At 41.9% G+C, this 20937-nt stretch overlaps 1 protein-coding gene across 4 annotated transcripts in view; it reads left to right on the forward strand.

Annotated features, from left to right (window-relative positions):
* The first annotated feature begins 16670 nt into the window (after positions 1 to 16670).
* KCNA3 (potassium voltage-gated channel subfamily A member 3) overlaps positions 16671 to 20937 on the forward strand; it is a 38969-nt gene continuing 34702 nt past the window's right edge. For 3 of the 4 annotated variants that reach the window (XM_060773274.2, XM_060773273.2, XM_060773275.2), the window contains exon 1: positions 16671 to 20741. In XM_060773274.2, coding sequence (XP_060629257.2) covers positions 17179 to 18981 — 1803 coding nt within the window. In that variant the 5' untranslated portion in view covers positions 16671 to 17178 and the 3' untranslated portion in view covers positions 18982 to 20741. The remainder of the gene's footprint in view (positions 20742 to 20937) is intronic. The other variant, XM_060773276.2, reaches the window with a different exon arrangement.

A 20937-nucleotide genomic window follows, 5' to 3' on the forward strand; every position in this document is an offset into this window, starting at 1 on the left:
TCAAATTACTTTAAAATGCATCTTGTCAGGGCTTTTGTGTAGGTGGGGCATTTTATTTCATTCAGTTTATTAATCCTAGAGTTGTTTTTCTTAAAAAGTACCATAAAAGCAAACAAAAGAAGGAAGGAAGGAAGGAAGGAAAAAAGAACGAGAATAACGACATGTACTTGTTTTTTTTTAGCCCTGAGGCCAGAGTCTCATTCATTGCCATGTCACTGGGGCATGAAGTTCTGAATATATCTGTGCAAAATGATGGATCATTTGCACATATTTAGACTCCTTAAAACAAACCTCCATTGCAACTGCATGGCCAAATTCAACCATGGTAGCATGAAAGGACAGGGCTTCTTTCACACAACTTACATGTTGCCCACCAATACTATTGTTGTGGTGATTATTCTTATCACAAGATGTTCAGCATTCAGTAAGGCCCTCCATGTCTTTATTTCACCTTGCAGCATAAGGCAAAGATGTCAGGTGATGTGGATAGGGCAGCTATTTTTAGAACAAGGGCAGGAGCTAAAATGTGTGCTTGCCACATAGTTTATTTACCAGAGAGAGAAAGAATAGGGAAAGAGAGAGAATTGCATGGCTGTTAAACTATTATGTCATTGGTTGGCATCCTGTTAGTGACACAAGTAGAGGTTGTGCTATGTATGTAAAGTGATTTTTTTGTCGATGCACAATGGTCATTTCTAGTTGATGGCAGAGTAGATGCATCATGTATCTGGCACACAGAATAACATGGGAATGCATATTGCCTCTATGGACTATCTTTATGCATTGTAACTGCAGTTGTACAATGAGTTGTCAGCTATGCACACGGAGAGTTGATCCATATATGTTGCACTACATAGGCATGGTTTCCAGACCACACCATTTTCATTGCACTTCTCTGGACACATTCCAGCTTGATAATATCAGTCTTGAACTGTGATGCCCAGAACTGGACACAGTATTCCAGGTGAGGTCTGACCAATACAGTGATACTATTGCTTCCCTTGATCCAGACCAGGCATCCTCAAACTGCGGCCCTCCAGCTGTTTGGGCCTTCAACTCCCAGAATTCCTGACAATTGAACAAGCTCATTAATTAGGGTTTCTGTCAGTTGGAGGCCAAAACAGCCGCAGTTTGAGGATACCTGATCCAGACAGTATACTCCGATTGATGCAGCCTAAAATAGCATTGGCTTTTTAAGCTGCCACATCCCATTGCTGACTATTGTTCAGCTAGTGATCTAAGACTGCTAGATCTCTTTCTCATGTATTGTTTTTAAGCCAGGTGCCACCCATTCTATGTCTTTGTATTTCATTTCTTCTATATTTCATTTTTCTCTGACATAATAGCCACATTTCTCTTTTCTGAATGTGTGGTTATCTGTTCCAAGAAGGCATTATTCAAGTCCTCAGTCTAGCTTTTGGGGGGGGGGGGGGTCTCTAGTAGATCCCTACAATGACATCTTTGTTTTCCCACCTTAATTTTTACCTAGATAGTCTTAACCTAGCTTCCAGGATTTAAGTCATGGATATCTTAATTTGTGTAAGCAGTAGGCCTGGGCGGTTTCGTTTCGTTAATTCATAATTCGTTAATAATTCGTTAATTTTTTCAATTACAAAACGATAACGAACCATTCTGGAGCAATTATTTAAAAAAATGAATTTTTAAATACATTTTGTAAATGCTTCGTATTTCGTTATTGTGTTCATTTCGTTATTGTTTTGAGGTCGTTTCGTTATTATTTCCGCATGTCTGGGCCAGTTTTATGGTTTAATTAGTGAAAAAAAATTATAATATCACACCAACAGTCAACAACAGAGGGAGAGGGAAGCTTCAGAAGTTTTTGGAGGTTTTTTAGCGTATTTCGCGGTCGCGTCCGCCATTAACGAATCGATTCGTTATTGTTTCGGAAATCGATTCATTAATTTTTTACCATTTACAAAATTTCGTAAATATCGAACTTTTTTAAGGGAAAATTTTGTAATTATTTTAAATATCGAAACAAAAAAACCCCCCAAATACAAATCGATTTTAGAAACAAATTTTTCCGTTGTTACCCAGGCCTAGTAAGCAGTATTGACATAAAATGGTCCTCTTCTTCATGACTGGAATGTAGTTATAGAGGCGAAAACCTGTTTAGTCTGAAATAGGTTATAGGCCCCTATAACTACATTCCAGTCATGAGACTTAATCCCATTAGATTTCAGTGATTCGATTATGACATATTTGCTTTGTTGTGCTAAAAGTTCAAATTTATCTTGTTTACCTCCATGGTCTGTATAATAGTGTAGCAACACCTAAGACCATGGGTCATTCTCCCTAGCTGTACATTTAATATTTTTCTTCCTCCCACATTTGAATTCTTGCATTATTTACCTAGTTTTCTCTATGACATTTGAGTCATTATCTCCAGCACTTGATGAACTCTGGCCCTCCAGAATATTATCTTTTCCCCCCACTTAACTCTAAATTGAGTTTAGAATTAAGTCCCACTGATCTGTCCTTGAATCAGAGGATTTTTTCATGTCAGGAACTACTTGAGAAACTTCAAGTCGCTTCCGGTGTGAGAGAATTGGCTGTCTGCAAGGACGTTGCCTAGAGAATGCCTGGATGTTTTACCACCCTGTGGGAGGCTTCTCTCATGTCCCTGCATAAGAAGCTGGAGCTGACAGACAGGAGCTCATTCCGCTCTCTGGATTTGAACTGCCAACCTTTTGGTCAGTAGTCCTGTCAGCACAAGGGTTTAACCCATTGCGCCACCGGGGATGAAGAAGTTAGACAAGATGACAACTTCAGTGTTATATGACAGTCCCTAGACTCCATTGATTTGAAGTGCTATATGAGAGGAGAATAGGACCCTTCTGTACCTCTACATTTTCATCTTAAAGCTGTTTTCCCCCCCAAAAAGTTATTCCTTCTGTCAACAGTGATTACTTCTGGTTGTAGAAAATGCTATAGCCCCAAGCAGATGGCATAATACATGAGCCTCATTCCTTTGCCAGGACCCATATATATATAGTTCTGCATCCTTATCTTCTATAGTAGGAGCCCCCGGTGGCGCAGTGGGTTAAACCCCTGTGCCGGCAGGACTGAAGACTGACAGGTCGCAGGTTCAAATCCAGGGAGAGGCAGATGAGCTCCCTCTATCAGCTCCAGCTCCTCATGCGGTGAAATGAGAGAAGCCTCCCACAAGGATGATAAAAACATCAAATCATCCGGGTGTCCCCTGGGCAATGTCCTTGCAGACGGCCAATTCTCTCACACCAGAAGCGACTTGCAGTTTCTCAAGTCGCTTCTGACACGACAAAAAAAAATCTTCTATAGTAGGTTGGGATCCTATTCTAAAACATGGCTGCTGAGGCTAGGGACGGTAGTGAGATGTTGAACCCTGATGCACACAGGTGTGTACGTTTTACTTTGATACAATCAACTAGCGGTTCCCAAACTTGGTTCCACAGAATCCTACGATTCAACAAAAGCATTATAGGAGTTCCATGAAAAATCTAGAAAATCAAATTTAAAATAGATTTAAAAATAAAACAACATGCCAACTATTTGCATGGCTCTAATGCAAAGGAAGGGGGAGCATGGATTATCTTCTGATTTTTAAAAAAAAATTAAGTGTGATAATGGCATACAGAATGGAAGAAAAAACATCTAAAGAGAATTGAGTACACATAATACAGATATGCCATTCCCCCAAACCCCCACCTCCTCTCCTACCCGTGAACCACCACCCATGACTTTCAACACCACTCAGTGTGAAACTAATATCTTAGTTACCTACCCTTATCTTGCAATAATAAATTCCCCTTGCGACTACTTTCAAGTCTATTTTTGTCTTTCTGTCTAGATGTCAAAATGCAAGCCTCCAATTCCTAGCAAAGTCTTCATTGCTTCCTCCCTGAATGCCACTGGAGAGCTTAGCCATTTGGATAAACTAATAATTTCTCTCTCCAGACTTTTAAAAGTAACTCTTTTTCCCTTTCCCAAGATTTTGTTTTTATTATTCTCACAGCAACTAAACCGTATTGACAGATTTCTGCATCTTCTTTACTGGTTTTCCCCCAAATAACCCTAAGAGGCATATTTCTGGATTTTCCCTAACCCTTTTAGTGGTCACTTTATTTGTTTCTTTAATCACTTTCCCCAAAAAAGTTTGTACCAACAAGTCCACCAAACATGGAAGAAGGCACCTTTCTGTAATTTACACCCCCAATATCCCCCCCCCCCCATGAGATTTAACTATTTTAGCTATTGTCTCAGGTTTTATATAACATCTATAAAACATTTTATACATTTTCTTTCTAATAGATCCCACTATTGAAAATTTAAATCCTCTTTCCCATAAATATTCCCAATTAACCAACTTAATATTTTCCCCTAAATCTTTAACCCACACGATCATCACTATTTTATTCAATTATCTTCTAAATTATACTCTAATCTGTGCCTCTATATTCTGGAGATTAGTTCCTTACTCCCCTTCACCAAAATATTCTCCAATTCCAATTTTCATTTAGCAAATCCTATCTTATTATCTTTTTAAAATCTATTATATAATTGATCATAATGAAACTAGTAATTTATCCCTAACTCTTCCCTTTCTTTTAATTTCTAATGCTCTTTTTCTTTAATTAAGTATTCTCTATAAATTCTCGTTTTCTCATTAAATATTGGGTTTAGCGCTACTTCCAAAGGGCCCAGCCATAAAGGGTTTTTTGTTCCATTCCCACCTTATATATCTTCCAGATCACTAAAAGGTTAGCTCATATGGGGTGTCTATAGAAGTCTTTATTAATCTTATCTTTTTCATACCATAAATATCCATGCCAACCAAATCTTAGATTATATACCTCTAAGTTGAGTAAAGCTTGAATTTTTAATCTTACCCACTCCTTTAACCAGCTGAAGCCTATAGCTTCATAGTAATACCTAAAGTCTGGCAGCGCTAAGCCCCCTCTATCTTTGGCATCTGTTAGGTTTCTATAAACATTTATAACTTTTTTCCCCATTCCATATAAATTTGATCAAATCCTTCCTCCATTGTTCAAAAATCTTCACTCCTTTAATGAGTGATACATTTTGGAATAAAAACAACATTTTAGGTAAGATCATCATTTTTTAATTACAGTTATCCTTCCCGTCCAAGTTAGTTGAATTCTTTGCCATCTTTCCAAATCTTTTAAAATCTCCTTTCACAATTTTCATAATTGTTTTGCTATAACTTGTTGTTTTTATTGGTTATCCATAATCCTAGATATTTTGCTGTTGAAGCTATCGTAAAAGCTGATACATTATTCAATTATTCAGTATTACTTTTTGATAATTTTTTAGTTAAAGATATGGATTTCTTTTTATTTTAAATCCTCCCACATTTCCATACTTATCGATAGTTTCCATCAGGCTTTTAATGCTTTTTATTGGATCTTCTATAATGCATACCATATCATCAGCATTTGCCTTGACTTTGAATTCTTGCCCTTTTATTTTCACCCCTTTAATTTGGCTGTCTTCCCTAATCCTAATGTTTAATATTTCTAACATCCATATAAATAGTAGAGGTGACAGAGGGCACCCTTATTTCATTCCTTTTTGTATCTCTAAATAGTTTGACATTTTGCCATTTATCCTTAATTTGGCTTTTTGTTTTGAGTAAATAGTACTAATCACTCTTTTAAATTGCTCGCCCACCCCATAATGAGCAAATACTCCCGAAAAAACTTATAAAAGGCTTTATCGACATCTAGAAATAAAAGCGCAACTTTTTTTATTAGGGTCTCATTCAGCAACCTCTAGTATGTTTAGAACCGTTCTCATGTTTTGATTTTAACTACCAGCTTGGATGGAAGCCTGCCTGATCTTCATGTAAGATCTTAGCTGGGATCAATTTTAATCTATTTGCTAAAATTTCTGCAAATATTTATAGTCACGGGTTATCTTCAAACACCTACCCACCAAAGGAAGTTGTTATATCACATCCTGACATCTCAAATCCATGCAGCTTCTTCATGGAAGATTTAAGAAAATTCCTTATGCACATGATAGAGCTTCCCTGGCTATTCTAGCAACATCCAGAAGGTTATTTGTCTTATAAATACTAGCATTCCACTCCTCCCTTCATTTAGTTCAGTTCAGACAATCTTACATTTTTATTATATTTAAAACATTTCTCTTTATTTCTAAGCCTACTGTAATGGATTGGCCTACCCTGAAGGGTTGGTGTGTAAAGAGTTGGTTTAAAAGGCAGAAGCCAGGCCCAGCTTGCTGAAGCTAAGCAAGAGCTCAAGGGTGGAACAATCAGGCAGTCTCCAAGGCAGACGTGCAGCCTTATTGGCTGATAGAATTGGAGGGAAAAGCTCAGTAGCTGGAGATGGATGGAGCCTGTATGACTCTTACCTAGTAGGCCGGAGTAGAAGCCTGGGATAACAGTAAGGCAAACCTCCATGTTGGGAGTGTAAGCCAGGGAAGCAGACATCTTAAGAGGGGAACGTTAGAAGATGGGAGGAGCTGGAGGTCCCCTGGGATTGGCTAGAGCAGATGGGAGGAGCCAAGTCTTGGGAGGGAAAAAGTTTCAGCTTCTAAGAGAGAAGAGGAGTTGGGATTTGGGAACTGAAGAAAGAAGAGGTACTTTTGAGACTAGGTTTTTCTGATAGAGAGCGTTTGGGTCAGGCAAGGCTGCATAATTCGCCAGAAGGGTCAAATAGTCTCCTGATTACTTGTGGGTGACAACACAAGTAGTTTGCTCTCTGGATGGAGTAGATTAGCTGTAAAGGACTCTAGTTAGAGTTATCTAATTGCTCTGAAGACAGCCTGAGTTAGGTTAGTCTGGGACTCATTCATTCCTGTGGGATAATTCTAGTTTCTTTAACATCCTAATATCACAGTCATTTTTGGGAGCCAAGGGAGAGCTGTGTTGGCAGGGAAGGAAAAAGGTTACCTCAGAAATTCATTTTAAAATCCTAAGGCAGCTTGGATGGTGGCAGCAATAAACCAAAAGAAGACTGAAGCAGTGTTCACTCTACCAGTGTGCACACCTCTACCATCATATCTTTACCACAATATAGATCATAAAGGGGGATTACCTTGTTATGTTATACTGGTGGCAAGTGGTGAGATTCATAATAAGGTAGCCCTTAATTCTTTACAGTGGTGGTAGCGACGTGATTTAGAATAGTGTTTAACTCCGTGAGATCTTTTATAGAACCAGAGGCAAAGGGAAGAAGAAAGCAGCCATTTTAAGATCAGTTAGGGAACTGGGGGTGAAGAAGGAGGACGAGGAGTTGTGTAGGGAGGAAGGAAGAGAATTGGGAACGGCTTTGTACTAGGAAAGATACCTCTTTGAGGAATAATTGTTAATAGGCCTCTATAGTGTTTTAGAGTGCTGTGTAGGAAAGAAGGGAAAATTCAAAAGGTTTAAAAGGATTCCTGTTTGAATTTCTATATGTGGAACTTTGTTTAAAGAAACTCAAAAATATAAGTACCATCCTCTGTATTGAAGAAAAGCCTGACAAGTTATCTGCAACCATTAAGCTTATCGATTGTTTAAAAGAAACATTTCCCTGTTTTATTCCAACTGAAATCTTTGTGTGGCTCTATGAATATCCCAGTAAATGAGGTGGCCTAATGAAATAATAAATTAGTGGCAGCAGAAGGAAGAAATCTTTAATCAATACTTGGAAGGAACAAAGGCAAAAATAAAAACATACAGTGGTAGCTTTCCACTGACTGGCTCTGTGTGAGTGGGGGTGTGCGTGTGCTCTGATTCCCTCATGGCCTCGCCTTGGGCCAAGCCTTGTTGTGTGCCTTTTGTCCCCCATCTTGTGTGTGAGTGTGCCTGAGGCAAATGCTGCCTACTCCATTGTTTTTCATAATTGGGGGCAGTTGGTGGGAATACCCCAGGTTGTTGGAACATACCTTCGCTATACCTACTGCATAATACAGAACACTTAGACAATAGGAATAAATTATAGAATCATAGAGTTGGAAGAGACTTCATGGGCCATCCAGTCCAACCTCTTGCCAAGAAGCAGGAAAATCACAATCAAAGCACCTCCGATAGATGGCCATCCAGCCTCTGTTTAAAAACTTCCAAAGAAGGAACCTCCACCACAATGAATCTAGGAAGAACTTCATGAGTTTACAAAGCCAGGGATAGAGTTAGGGTTCCAGGCCTGGGGGTGAGGGGGCTTGGGGAAAGATCTCTGAATGCTTCCAGGGCTGAACAGATATGGGAATCTCTACTATCGTATTCTTTTGTGATATATAGCTGGGACAGGAGGCACTGGTTTAGTGCCTCTGTTCCTGGAGGTGTGAACCTAGCGTATGGTGCTGAATTGTTCAGCCTCTTGACCGTTGCATTGATATATTTAACAAATACATCAAACTGTTGAATGAGTTTGTCTCCTCTCCTATTCTACATTTGTTCAGGATGTCTTTGGCTCTACTGAAATTATGATGCATATTTGTGTTCACTTTAACTTACTGTGGTACTATATCATTATGCCACAGAGCTTGGAGTTCCTCCAGATTTAATAACACTCATGTTCTTTTCCAAGCAGTGAAAATCGGAAGATAGAATTGTGCTGTCACTTTCATGGTCACAATGTCTTGAGCTCAAATCTGTTTCCTGATAAGGCCACTACCGGGATGTGGGGTGTCTAACAAGTCCCAGTGCATCCTTTAAAATCAGGTGCTTCCCATTTTTTTTAGTAATCATATTTTTGAAAGCCAAGATGGGATGATTCAGAATTATATTATAATGTTCAGTGAAGCTTACTAGACCATTTTTGGAAAAAAATGGATAAAACCCAGTATTCTCTTGCTTTTCATGCAGAAGGTAGTAGCTCTATTCATGGTGTATTCTTATATGCCATCTGAATGTCCTTGATAAGAACACAAAGGACACTGAAAGTGCATTTAATCATTTGCAGTTAAGCATGGCTGCCTAGAGATTAGAGCAAGTTGGTGTAATGTATAAGGAACTAGGACACATACCTCCTTTCTAAGGTATTGGTAGCAACATATGTGTGCCATGGAGTTTTGTTGCAGTTGCTTCATATTTTGAATGTTCTTCATGCTTTCCCCAGAATCACTTTTGGTTGAGATATCCTTGTCTGCAATAGACAGGTCTAAGTGAACATGTAGAATTCCCTTCTTCCCTCAGCATTAATAGGCCATTCACATACAAGCCCGGCATGAATGTTTTTTTTCTTTGACTAGTGATGTCAAAGAAGGAACTGTGTGGCTATACATCTTCGAAAGTGTGAAAAGAATATCAATGTACCAGCTCTCCTTAATTCTATGGAAATGATCTAGATGGCTCAGAGATGCTGTATTTTCTTTTAAAAATCATTTTGTGGTCATGGTTTTTTCCATAATTGGGTGGATTTCACACATCCTCCAAAGTAGAAATACAAAATAATTCAACTGCTGTGAATTAATCACTCAAACCAGTCCTTTAGAGAAAAAAAAGTACACGTTTTGATTAGTCTCCCATGAGAATACTGTGAATGACATTCCTAGTGACTCGGCACTGATGTTGTGGCCATATCCAAAAGACACCAGGATAAATGTTTTAAAAGCTTGCTTCAAGGTCAACATAATGTCCTTCGGTCTTTATTATATGAGGTGTTCATTCATTCCTATGGACTTTCTAACCAGTGTAATGCTGCGGATTACACTGCTTTGCTTTGCAATGTGATTAAATTGCTCTGCAAACATGATCTTTTATCTTATGATAGAATAACGACATGTAACAAGAGAATAGCAGACTTACTGCATATCCTTTGTTGCTATTGTAATAGTCCTTTAACATGATCTCCATTATGCTGAAATATGAATTAACATTGTTTAGCCAGCATAATCCCACACTGTAATCATACTTTTAGAATATTAAAATGGCTCTCCTTGTACTGAGTTGTAACTTTCTACATAAAATGATGAATGGGATTTAGCTAGTCTGCTCCCATCAATGTCAGAGGAGTCATCCAGATAAATAACCAGGTGTAATTTGAGAGGGGAGTAAAAGGTGATCTTGTTCAGTCGTCAAATCTCATTGTTCAGTGGGAAAGTATTATGTTTACTGTTACAGCCTTGCGATGATCTCCAAAAGTACTATGAAATATAGTTTTTCAATGCCATCAGTAGTCCCATTGGCTCTAAAGGCTAGACAAATTATTCATTTTGCCATGTTTATGTCACAAACATGGTGCAAGAATTACATTTTCGTGATTCTGCCTTGTTGATGTGCAACATTAACACCATCACCCTGATTGCTGCACCTCCCTTTTCAATTACAGTTAAAGGTAAGTCCTTACTTTGCTCAAATAACTGTATACGATTACAGCTTAAGAGAAAGATAGACAATGACCTCTATCCCAATGAGTGAGTATGCAATCTAAAAAACTAAAAATGAGATTGCAGGAAAAGCAATAACGCAATGTTCATATTCAGTATATAAGAAAGTAGGACACCCCAATTAAAGGACAGATTGTGACTTTAATTCATTGCCTAAGTAGTAAGTACTATAAAAGCAACCAGGTCATTGCATTGACCAGGCAACAGTTTGCGAAAACACATTTCTGCCTAATGGGCAACATGAGGAATAGTGCTGGTCTCCTTAACCTGATTTAAATGTTTATCTGCTGTTAACAGGATGTCTCCCAAAGGGCTCAGGATCACCATGGGGTGAAACAATGTTCTGCTAGGAGCAACAAAAGTTGGAGGAAACAGTTCCTAGTCACATATCCTATCCTTCACAGTTTCTTTTAACTCCCCATTTCCAAAAATTTAAGATGAGAAACAAAGATCACCCCTAAAGAAATGCATCTTGCTACTTGCTGTTGTTCCCTAACTCACAGAATCAAGAGTTGGAAGGGATCTTGTAGACCAGGAGTGTCAAATTTATTTTCATCAAGGACCAAAGCAACCTTATAGTTGCCTACAAAAGGCTGTTGAATCCACAGAGAATCCATAGTCACAGAGGGCCAACAATAACGTTTTGATGTAGTGGGTTGCTGCTATTTAGTTTTTCCGAATTTGGGTCTCCAGGTGTTATTGAACAATAATTCTCATCACTTTTGGTTATCTGCATGTGGACTGCAAATAATGAGAATTGCAACCCAACAGAGGACTTGTGTCTTTGAGGCTGGGGAAAGTTTAAATGGCATTTTACAGTCAGGCATCATATCCACAAATCTTGTAACTATGTTACTAAGTATCTGCTTTGATCTAGGTTATCTGTGTCCACATTGCCACATATTCCAGTTCAAAGCAGATAATGTGGGATTTTCTGCCTTGAGATTCTGGGATGTAGGACTCTGTGGAAGGGCCCTAGGTTAGTGGTGTACAACCTGTGGCCTTCCAGGTTTTTTCAACTTTAGCTCCCAGAATTCCTGACCTTTGGTCACTCTGGGTAGTGCTTCTGGGAGTTGTAATCCCAAATACCTGGAAGGCCACACGTTGTGCATCACTTGCACTAGGCATCACATTTCTCTGTGTAATTACTTCCATCTTTCATGGACCTTCCACAGAGCACTATATCCCAGAATATTAAGGCAGAATATCCCACAATATCTGCTTTGAACTGCATTATCTGAGGATTTTCTGCCCTGATATTCTGGAATATAGGACTGTGTGGAAGGGTCCCCAGTGTTTTCTCCTGCTTTAATTTTTCTTTAAAATGTCAGTAGTTTAATATGATTTTGGAATGTTTAAACCTGTTATTGCCTTACATTTTAGATGGTTTAATTTGGGGTTTTTTTGTAAGTCACCCAGAGACCTGTTGATAAAGGATAGGATATAAATATTTTGATACAGGTTTATTTTCGAAAGTTCACCGTCCTCTTCTGAATTCCAGTCTATTTGCATCTTTTTTAAAGAGCAGAATCTACAAAGAGACAAAATACTGAGCTCTGACTAAGGGGAAATAAAGCAAAATATTTCCTGTCATTTTGAAGCTTTAGCTCAATTAATGCAGTCTAAAATCACATTAGCCCTTTTTGCAGCCACATCACACTGCTGACTCATATGCAACTTGCTCTTATTTCTTGTGTTGTCGTTGTGCTTTCTCCACTCCTCCTGGCATCTTTTTGCAATTATTGAAAATGTGCAAAGCAGTACTGTGGAGGAGGGATGACAGTGGAGGAAGTGTTTTGTGTAAAATTATTTTTAACAACCACTGAAATATTCCACTATACAAAAACATGGGGAGGGAGAGGAATTAGAGAATGTAGAATAAAAATACTCACTTGCATATGAGCCCTGTTTCCCACGACATGAAGTAAAGAGGTTCACGCATATATATTTGATATTATGCATGCATATTGTATGCGTGCGACCAAAATTTCTCAAGAGAAGCTCATTGCTGTTAAAAGAACATTTGCCACAGCTGCAGCTGCAGTGTGTGCATACAATCATATGAATTGTCTAACTAATTCAGAATTATGTACTTGCCCTGGCTCCATATATTACTAAGATTCCAGAGTAGAGCTTTCCCAACATTTCCTGTTGGTGACATGCTTTGTAGACATGCATGATTTCATGACATAGCCATTCAGTTTTATTAGCAAACCAGAAGTGAAATCAATCTTTTCTGAGAGATCTGGATACATACATAAATTGTAATAACAAAATGCATTGGTAACAACATATCTCATGAAAATATTTCATTTATATATTATTAGCTCGGGGATATGGCAGTGCCTGGGTTATTAGAAGAAGACATTGTTTGTTTTGGGATGGTCCAGATCCGTCAGTGGCTAGGTTCAGTGCTCTCTGGATAAGGGTGAACTACAATTCCCAGATCCCCAGGGAAATCACCCCCAAACCCTGACAGTATTCACAGTTGGCCATGTTGGGTCTGTGTATCATGTTTGTCCAGATCCATTGTTGGCTGGATTCAGCCCTCTCTGGATAAAGGTGAACTACAACTCTCAGATCCAAGGTCAATCACTTCCAAACCAGGCTTGTATGCACAGTGGGCCATGTTGAGTCTGTGTGCAAAGTTTGGTCCAGATCTGATGTTGACTGGGTTCAGTGCTTTCTGGATGCAAGTGAACTACAATTCCCAAAATCAATACCCATTCCCCCAAACCCCTGCAGTATGTTCAGTTGGTCATGGGGCTTCTCTGTGCCAAGTTTGGTCCCAGTCAGTTGTCGGTGGGGATCACAGCATCAGTGAAGGTACTGCAACTCCTATTACCCATTGCAAGTTTGATCCAGATCCATCGTTAGTTGGGTTAACAGTGCTCTCTGGATGTAGGTCAAGTACAACTCCTGTAAATCATGGTGAATTTTCCCCAAACTTCTTGTTCAGTTGCTGATCAATTCCTCTGTTTGTTGTGTGCCATAGCAAAGGGTAGGAAAGGGTTAATGGAGAGGCAGTGGGTGGGATCATGCAAATTCCACAGCAATGGAGAGAGATAGGAACCATGGGATGTGGACGAAAAACAGAACATCTAGGATGAAATTGTCCCTGCATGAGAGCCTTCACTTGGGTGGGGGGCAGTATGGTGTTTATGGAGGACACTGGCAGGGTTTGGGCTACATATTCATGGCACTCACTATAACCTGCAATGTCAGCAGAGGGAAAGACATGGGTGTCTCCTGCTCAGTGGGAACAATAGCTGTTTGTGGAAGTGGGAGCTCTGTCCTAGCTCCATCTGGATATATGAAGAATGGAACTGGGGACTTCTAACATGCAAAAAGTGATCAGTCTCTGAATTGTGGCCCATGTTTAAAATATTTTAGCCACTTCAGATATGAATTCTTGCACACACTTTGAATCTGTTCATTTATTTATTAATACCAATGGTTTTCGTGTGTACAGCTTCAATTAAATTTCGGCTCACTGAACTCTTAAAGTTTCTAGTGGATAGTTTGGTATTATGTACACCAGGAATTGTGGAAGGTGAAGTCCAAAACACCCAGAGGGCCAAAGTTTGCCCATGCCTGATCTACATGGTAGAATGAATACAGTTTGACACCACTTTAACTGCCATAGTGGTCAGAAGGGGTTGAAGGCTGTGTAAGACTACAGTTCCCTTGATTCCATAACATTGATCCAGGGCAGTGAAAGTGGTGTCCAACTGCATTCATTCTTCACCCTTCGATTTCCTAAGGACAGAGCCAGCTCACACTTTTGTCAAGCATCTTGAAGCCTCCAGTGCAGGAAAAGCTCAGGAACTGCAACCCACCAAAACTTGGATTGAAATAAAGTGGGGCAGAAACCTCCTGGGCTGCTTTTTGCCTTCCTTGGTGGACATTTGTTTCACTAAACGGCTATTATAACACTGATCTGGATCCTCTAATGATAGGAATGGCTTTCAATTGCACTATATAATATTTTATAGGATTTTACAGTGTTTCTAACTGGTTGTTTATTTATGCATATATTGTTGTGCTATTTTGTTTTTATTAACTAATACATGATTATTTTTTTAACATACTACCTATGTTTTTTGTCTGGTTGTAAGCTGCCCTGAGTCCCTCTAGGGAGATGAGGTGGAGTACAAATAAAGCTTATTATTATTATTATTATTATTATTATTATTATTATTATTATTGACACAAAATATTAATATTAATAAATATTAATAATAATTAATAATAATAATAATTGATGCTGGGGAAAAAGGAAGAGTGGCCAGCCAAGGGCAAGATGGATGGATGTCATACTTGAAGTGACCGGTTTGACCTTGAAGGAGCTGGGGGTGGCAACAGCCGACAGAGAGCTCTGGGGTGGGCTGGTCCGTGAGCTCACAAAGAGTTGGAAGTGACTGAACAAATAAACAACAAACATATTATTGACCAGGCAACAGTTTGCAAAAACACATTCCTGCCAAATGCTGGTGTGAATTACAGCCCTGTTGATCAGCCCTTGAAAAAGAGGATGAAGAACTTTTGAGAAGAAGACAACTCCTTAATTTATGTGACACCCCTAGTGTAGCATGAAAAGAGGACAGGACCCTCCTCCACCTAAAGCTTCTTCTTTTTTTTCTTTTTTTGCTTAAAGTGATTGTTTCTTATTGTAGAGTGTACCAAAAGAATGCTAGAGGTTCAGGCTTGAAATATGAGCTTCATTCCTTTACAGGGACCCATATAATTGTAGTTCTGCATCCTCATCTTCTCTGGTTGAGATGCTTCTCTTCTATAGTTGGTTGGAATCCTTTTCTTCTCTAGATGGTGGAAATCTCAACTTTTCTATTTGGTTGGGATCTTAATCTTCTCTAGTTGGCTGAGATCTGCTTCTCTCATTAGTTGAGATGCTCCTTTTCTATGGTTGGTTGGAATCCTTTTCTTCTCTAGTTGGCCAAGATCCTCATCTTCTGTAGTTGGTTGGGATCCAGCCCAGCTTACCCGTATCTCCCTCTATGAACCATTGTGGAGATTAAGATCTTCTAGGGAGGCCCTGCTCTCGGTCCCACCTCCTTCACAGGTGTGGTTGATGGGGATGAGAGACAGGGCCTTGTCAGTGGTGGCCCCTTGGCTGTGGAACTCCCTTTCCAGTGATATTAGATTAGCTCCCTCCCTCCTGGCCTTCAGGAAGAAAGTGAATACATGGCTATGGGACCGAGCCTTTGAATAATAATCATGGTGCAAGAAATGGATATGAAATATGTGCAATGAGTACTGGAATGACTTTGAATTATGATCATGGATTACATGGTTTTAATAGTTGGTGTAATATTTTGATGTTTTAATTATTTGTTTTAATGTAATTATTTATTTTAATTGTATGTGGCTTTTATGCCATTGAATTGTTGCCTATGTGTAAATCCGCTTTGAGTCCCCTTTGGGGTGAGAAGGGTGGGGTATAAATATGGTAATTAATAAATAATTAAAAAAATCCTAATCTTCTCTAGTTGGCCAAGGTCCTTGTCTTCTCTAGTAAGTCGGGATAATCATATTCTCTAGTTAGCCGAGATCCTCACCTTCTCTAGTTGGTTGGGATCCCAATCTTATCTAGCGCACCAAGATCCTCATATTCTGTAGTAGTTTGGGATCCTAATCTACTCTAGTTGGTCAAGATCCTCATCTTCTCTAGTTGTTTGGGGTCCTAATCTACTCTAGTTGGCTGAGATCCTCATCTTCTCTAGTTAGTTGGGATCCTAATCTTATCTAGCTGGCTAAGATCCCCACCTTCTCTAGTTGTTTGGGATCCTAATCTTCTCTAGTTGGCCAAGATCTTTACCTTCTCTAGTTGTTTGAGGTCCTAATCTACTCTAGTTGGCTGAGATCCTCATCTTCTCTAGTTGGTTGGGATCCCAATCTTATCTAGCGCACCAAGATCCTCATATTCTGTAGTAGTTTGGGATCCTAATCTACTCTAGTTGGTCAAGATCCTCATCTTCTCTAGTTGTTTGGGGTCCTAATCTACTCTAGTTGGCTGAGATCCTCATCTTCTCTAGTTAGTTGGGATCCTAATCTTATCTAGCTGGCTAAGATCCCCACCTTCTCTAGTTGTTTGGGATCCTAATCTTCTCTAGTTGGCCAAGATCTTTACCTTCTCTAGTTGTTTGAGGTCCTAATCTACTCTAGTTGGCTGAGATCCTCATCTTCTCTAGTTGGTTGGGATGCTAATCTTCTCTAGCTGGCCAAGATCCTCATCTTCTGTAGTAGGTTAGGACCCTAATCTTCTCTAGTTGGCTGAGCTCCTTATCCTTTCTAGTTGGCTGCGACCTCCTCTTCTCTGTTGGCTCAAATCCTCGCCAGAAACGCGTCTGGCGAGGCAGGGACTCTAGCGGAGGATTCTGGAGCGCTGCCTCCCCGTCCGCGTGGTCGCCTGTGCCCTGGGGGGCTTCTGCTCTGTTCCTTCCTCTTCTCTTTCCCCCTTCCTCTTCCTCTTCCTCTTCCTTCTCTTCCTCCCGCCTGGCTCTCTCTCTCGCTGTCCTTCTCCAGTAGTGGCGGCGGCGGCGGCGGCGGCGGCGACAACAACAGGCGGTTCCCCTTCATCATCATCAGCTGCGGCGTGCGGGTGAAGAAGCCCCTTCCTTCCTTCTTTCCTTCCCCGCCTGGCTGGCTGGCTGGCTGGCTGCTGCTTGGCTGTCTCCGTGTGGCTCCGGCGGGAGGAGCCCGTGAGCGGCGAGGGCGGACTCCTCCGCGCGACGGCGGTGGCAGAGCCGGGCGGAGCCGTCTGGGGAGAGCGCGTCTCCCCTCGGCTCCCGCCGCGCCCCGTGGATGGACGAGCAGCGGAGCCTCCTGCGCTCGCCGGCCGCCCCGTCCTCTGGCAGGCAGCCCCGGGGCGGCGGGAACGGCGTCGTCGGGGCCAGCAGCCACCACAACCTGGGCTACAGTGAGCAGCCCTTCCCCGAGGGCGCCCTCCAGCAGGAAGGGCAGGAGGAGGGGGAAGAGGAAGAAGAGGAGGCAGAGGAGGCGGCAGAGGAGCTGGAGGGGGGCATGACGGTGGTGGGGGGAGAGGACCCCCTCCTGGACGACACCCAGCACCCCCAGGCCCTGCTGGGAGGCGAGCGCTACGAGCACCCGGGGGTCCACGCCCTGCCCCCCGCCGGCCACCACCTCATGTTGGGCAGCGGAGGAGGAGGTGAGCACGAATGCTGCGAGCGGGTGGTCATTAACATCTCCGGTCTGCGCTTCGAGACCCAGCTCAAGACGCTAGCCCAGTTCCCCGAGACCCTCCTGGGCGACCCCCGCAAGAGGATGCGCTACTTCGACCCCCTGCGCAACGAGTACTTCTTCGACCGCAACCGGCCCAGCTTCGACGCCATCCTCTACTACTACCAGTCCGGCGGCCGCATCCGGCGACCGGTGAACGTGCCTATCGACATCTTCTCTGAAGAGATCCGCTTTTACCAGTTGGGTGAGGAGGCCATGGAGAAATTTCGGGAAGATGAGGGCTTCATCCGTGAGGAGCAGCGGCCTCTGCCCGAGAAGGAGTTCCAGCGCCAGGTGTGGCTTCTCTTTGAGTACCCGGAAAGTTCTGGACCGGCGCGGGGCATCGCCATTGTCTCGGTCTTAGTGATCCTCATCTCCATTGTCATTTTCTGCCTGGAGACCTTGCCCGAGTTCAGAGATGACCGTGACTATGATACCATTGCAGGGACGTTTGGAACGGGCGTGGGCCCCTTCATGGCAGACGTTTTCACGAATTCTTCTTCCCCTGCAACCTCCATAGTGTCCTCTTTCACTGATCCCTTTTTCGTGGTGGAGACGCTGTGCATTATCTGGTTCTCCTTTGAGCTGCTTGTCCGCTTCTTTGCCTGTCCCAGCAAGCCCACCTTCTCCAAGAACATTATGAACATCATTGACATTGTGGCCATTATACCTTATTTCATCACTTTGGGGACTGAGCTGGCCGAGCGGCAAGGGAATGGCCAGCAAGCCATGTCCCTTGCCATCCTCAGAGTCATCCGGCTAGTTAGAGTCTTCCGTATATTCAAGCTCTCTCGGCACTCCAAGGGGCTGCAGATCTTGGGGCAGACCCTCAAGGCCAGCATGCGAGAGCTGGGCTTGCTCATTTTCTTCCTCTTCATTGGAGTTATCCTTTTTTCTAGCGCGGTCTACTTTGCGGAGGCTGATGATCCTAACTCGAGTTTCAGTAGTATCCCTGATGCCTTTTGGTGGGCTGTAGTGACCATGACTACCGTGGGTTATGGGGACATGCACCCGATCACAATTGGGGGCAAAATAGTTGGGTCTCTCTGTGCCATAGCTGGGGTGCTGACCATTGCCTTGCCTGTGCCTGTGATTGTCTCCAACTTCAATTACTTCTATCACCGGGAAACAGAAGGTGAAGAACAAGCCCAGTACATGCATGTAGGAAGCTGCCAGCATCTCTCCTCCACCGAGGAGCTGAGAAAAGCTCGCAGCAATTCCACGATCAGCAAGTCCGAGTACATGGTGATTGAAGAGGGAGGCATCAGCAACAGTGCATTCAAACAGGCTGCCTTTAAGACGGGCAACTGCACGGCCGTAAACAATCCCAACTGTGTGAATATTAAAAAGATCTTCACAGATGTTTAAGAGACCCTTCAAGGCGATATAAATATATAAATATATATAAACACACACACACATATATACAAGAGGGTCTGCATAATCGTTGTTGTGAGGAACATGCACCACCATCCGTCTTTGTGCTCTTGTTTCATGTGTGTACTTTTCTCGTCCTTCCTTCCGAAGATGGGGATTTGGGGAAGGTAAACGAACCAAGCAGATGTGAAGAAAGGAGACAGATAAGAGGATTCAAAGACGTACGTACGTGCGTGCCGCTTCCTCCAGGAACAGGTTTTTGTTCTGCGCTGTTTGATGCGGGGCTTTGGGGATTTTTTTTGTTGTTGTTGTCAGGGAACGTGCTTTGTTGTCTGATTTTGCAAAGAACAGTTCTGTTGCTGATTTTATGTTCCTTGCCTGGCTGCACTTGTTGGACTGAAAGTTAGGAAGTGACAGCAAAGTGAACGTCACCATCTTGCCGACAGTGAAGAAAAAAAATATACGTGATGATTTTAATGCCACAGCGCATCTCTGCCATCCTGTTCTACAATGATGCCTATTGTTGAAACATCTAATGTGTGGTATGTGAGAGTGCAGTCCAGGTTTCTTTATGTCAGGTTAGAGTCTGTGTGCCATCCGCCCAGGTCATTTGTGTAATCATTTAGATGGAACAAGAACAAAAACCTCCATTGTGGTTTGGGGTATCTTTGGGCCACAAGACCAAATAATTGCTTTCCTGAGCCTGAAAGTTTACCTGCATGGTATAGTGGAAGATCTCTCTCCCCATAGTACAATGGACAGTGGATTGTCCGGAACGTGCCCTGAGTGTTTAGCACTCCGCGTATCGTGAATTGCTCCGCTCCTAGTAAATCTCCAATGGGCTCTTGGCAGAGACTGCAGCCTCCACTGGAAACCCTAGTAACAAAAGGGATGTTTCCATCCATTGCCAATGCATGCAAGATAAGCGGTTGCATCTATCGCAAGAAGATTAAAGTGGCAAATGCACCCGCCTTGCAGCGGAAGTTACTAATTTGGACTTGAGTGATGCAGTTTCCATAGCAATTTGGTTTCCTGGGAAACTCCCAGAGGTTGCCATGGCATCCGGTCTCTCCCTCCCCCACTCCTGTGCTGTTTCCATAGCAACCATTCCAGATGGTTCCAACTTCTGTGGTTCCACAGAAAAGCCTCTGCTCCGATAAATCACACACTCACACACTTACATACGCGCGGCAGTAATCCCAGAGAGATTTAAGTGTGGAAACTACTGAGTGCTATTCGGTGTGCATCATTTTTGGACGTGCAATATTCTCGGTGTCCTGGTGCCAGCCAAAACACGAAGATGAGGAAGAATATCAGTCGTTCCTCATGTTTCGATAGAAAAAAAAAACACCTGTTCCACAAAAAACACCAGCAACTTCAGGTTCCTGAATCTCTTTTACTATTTGATACCCCAATATTTGAGACTGGGAATGAATCCTTACTCATTGTACCACATCACCACCTAGGCAAATCAAAGATGGCACCATCCCCAGCTTCCTTCAGGACGAAACCTTTATTAATTCATGGTGCATGACCTAGTTTTATGCAACAGGACCATTCATTTCAAGGCATGTGTGGCACTGAAGGAGAAGAAGAAGACCCAAAACGTTTTAAGAGGATGCCAATCTAGGGAAATAAACACCAATGAGCCACAAAGTATGGGGCTGAGAAGAACTTAAACCATCTGGGAATATATGCTCATCTTCTGCCATCTACACACCTGAGGCTGTAGAGTATCAGGGAAGACACAGGTGAGCTGTTTGCTACTGTAGGAAGCATTGCTCTTCCTAAGATATGTATGGATGTATCAGCAACATGAGACCATCACTGATTTTAAACCCAACCTCTATGAGGTGTCTGTTGAAACATTTGACATGCAACCATGTGGAATTTAAATTTCTTTTTTTGTTTTAAAGCATTTTAACTTGCTTTTCCATCATATTTATA

The sequence above is a fragment of the Anolis sagrei genome, chromosome 4 (genome assembly GCF_037176765.1).
Source record: "Anolis sagrei isolate rAnoSag1 chromosome 4, rAnoSag1.mat, whole genome shotgun sequence".
NCBI lineage: Eukaryota > Metazoa > Chordata > Lepidosauria > Squamata > Dactyloidae > Anolis > Anolis sagrei.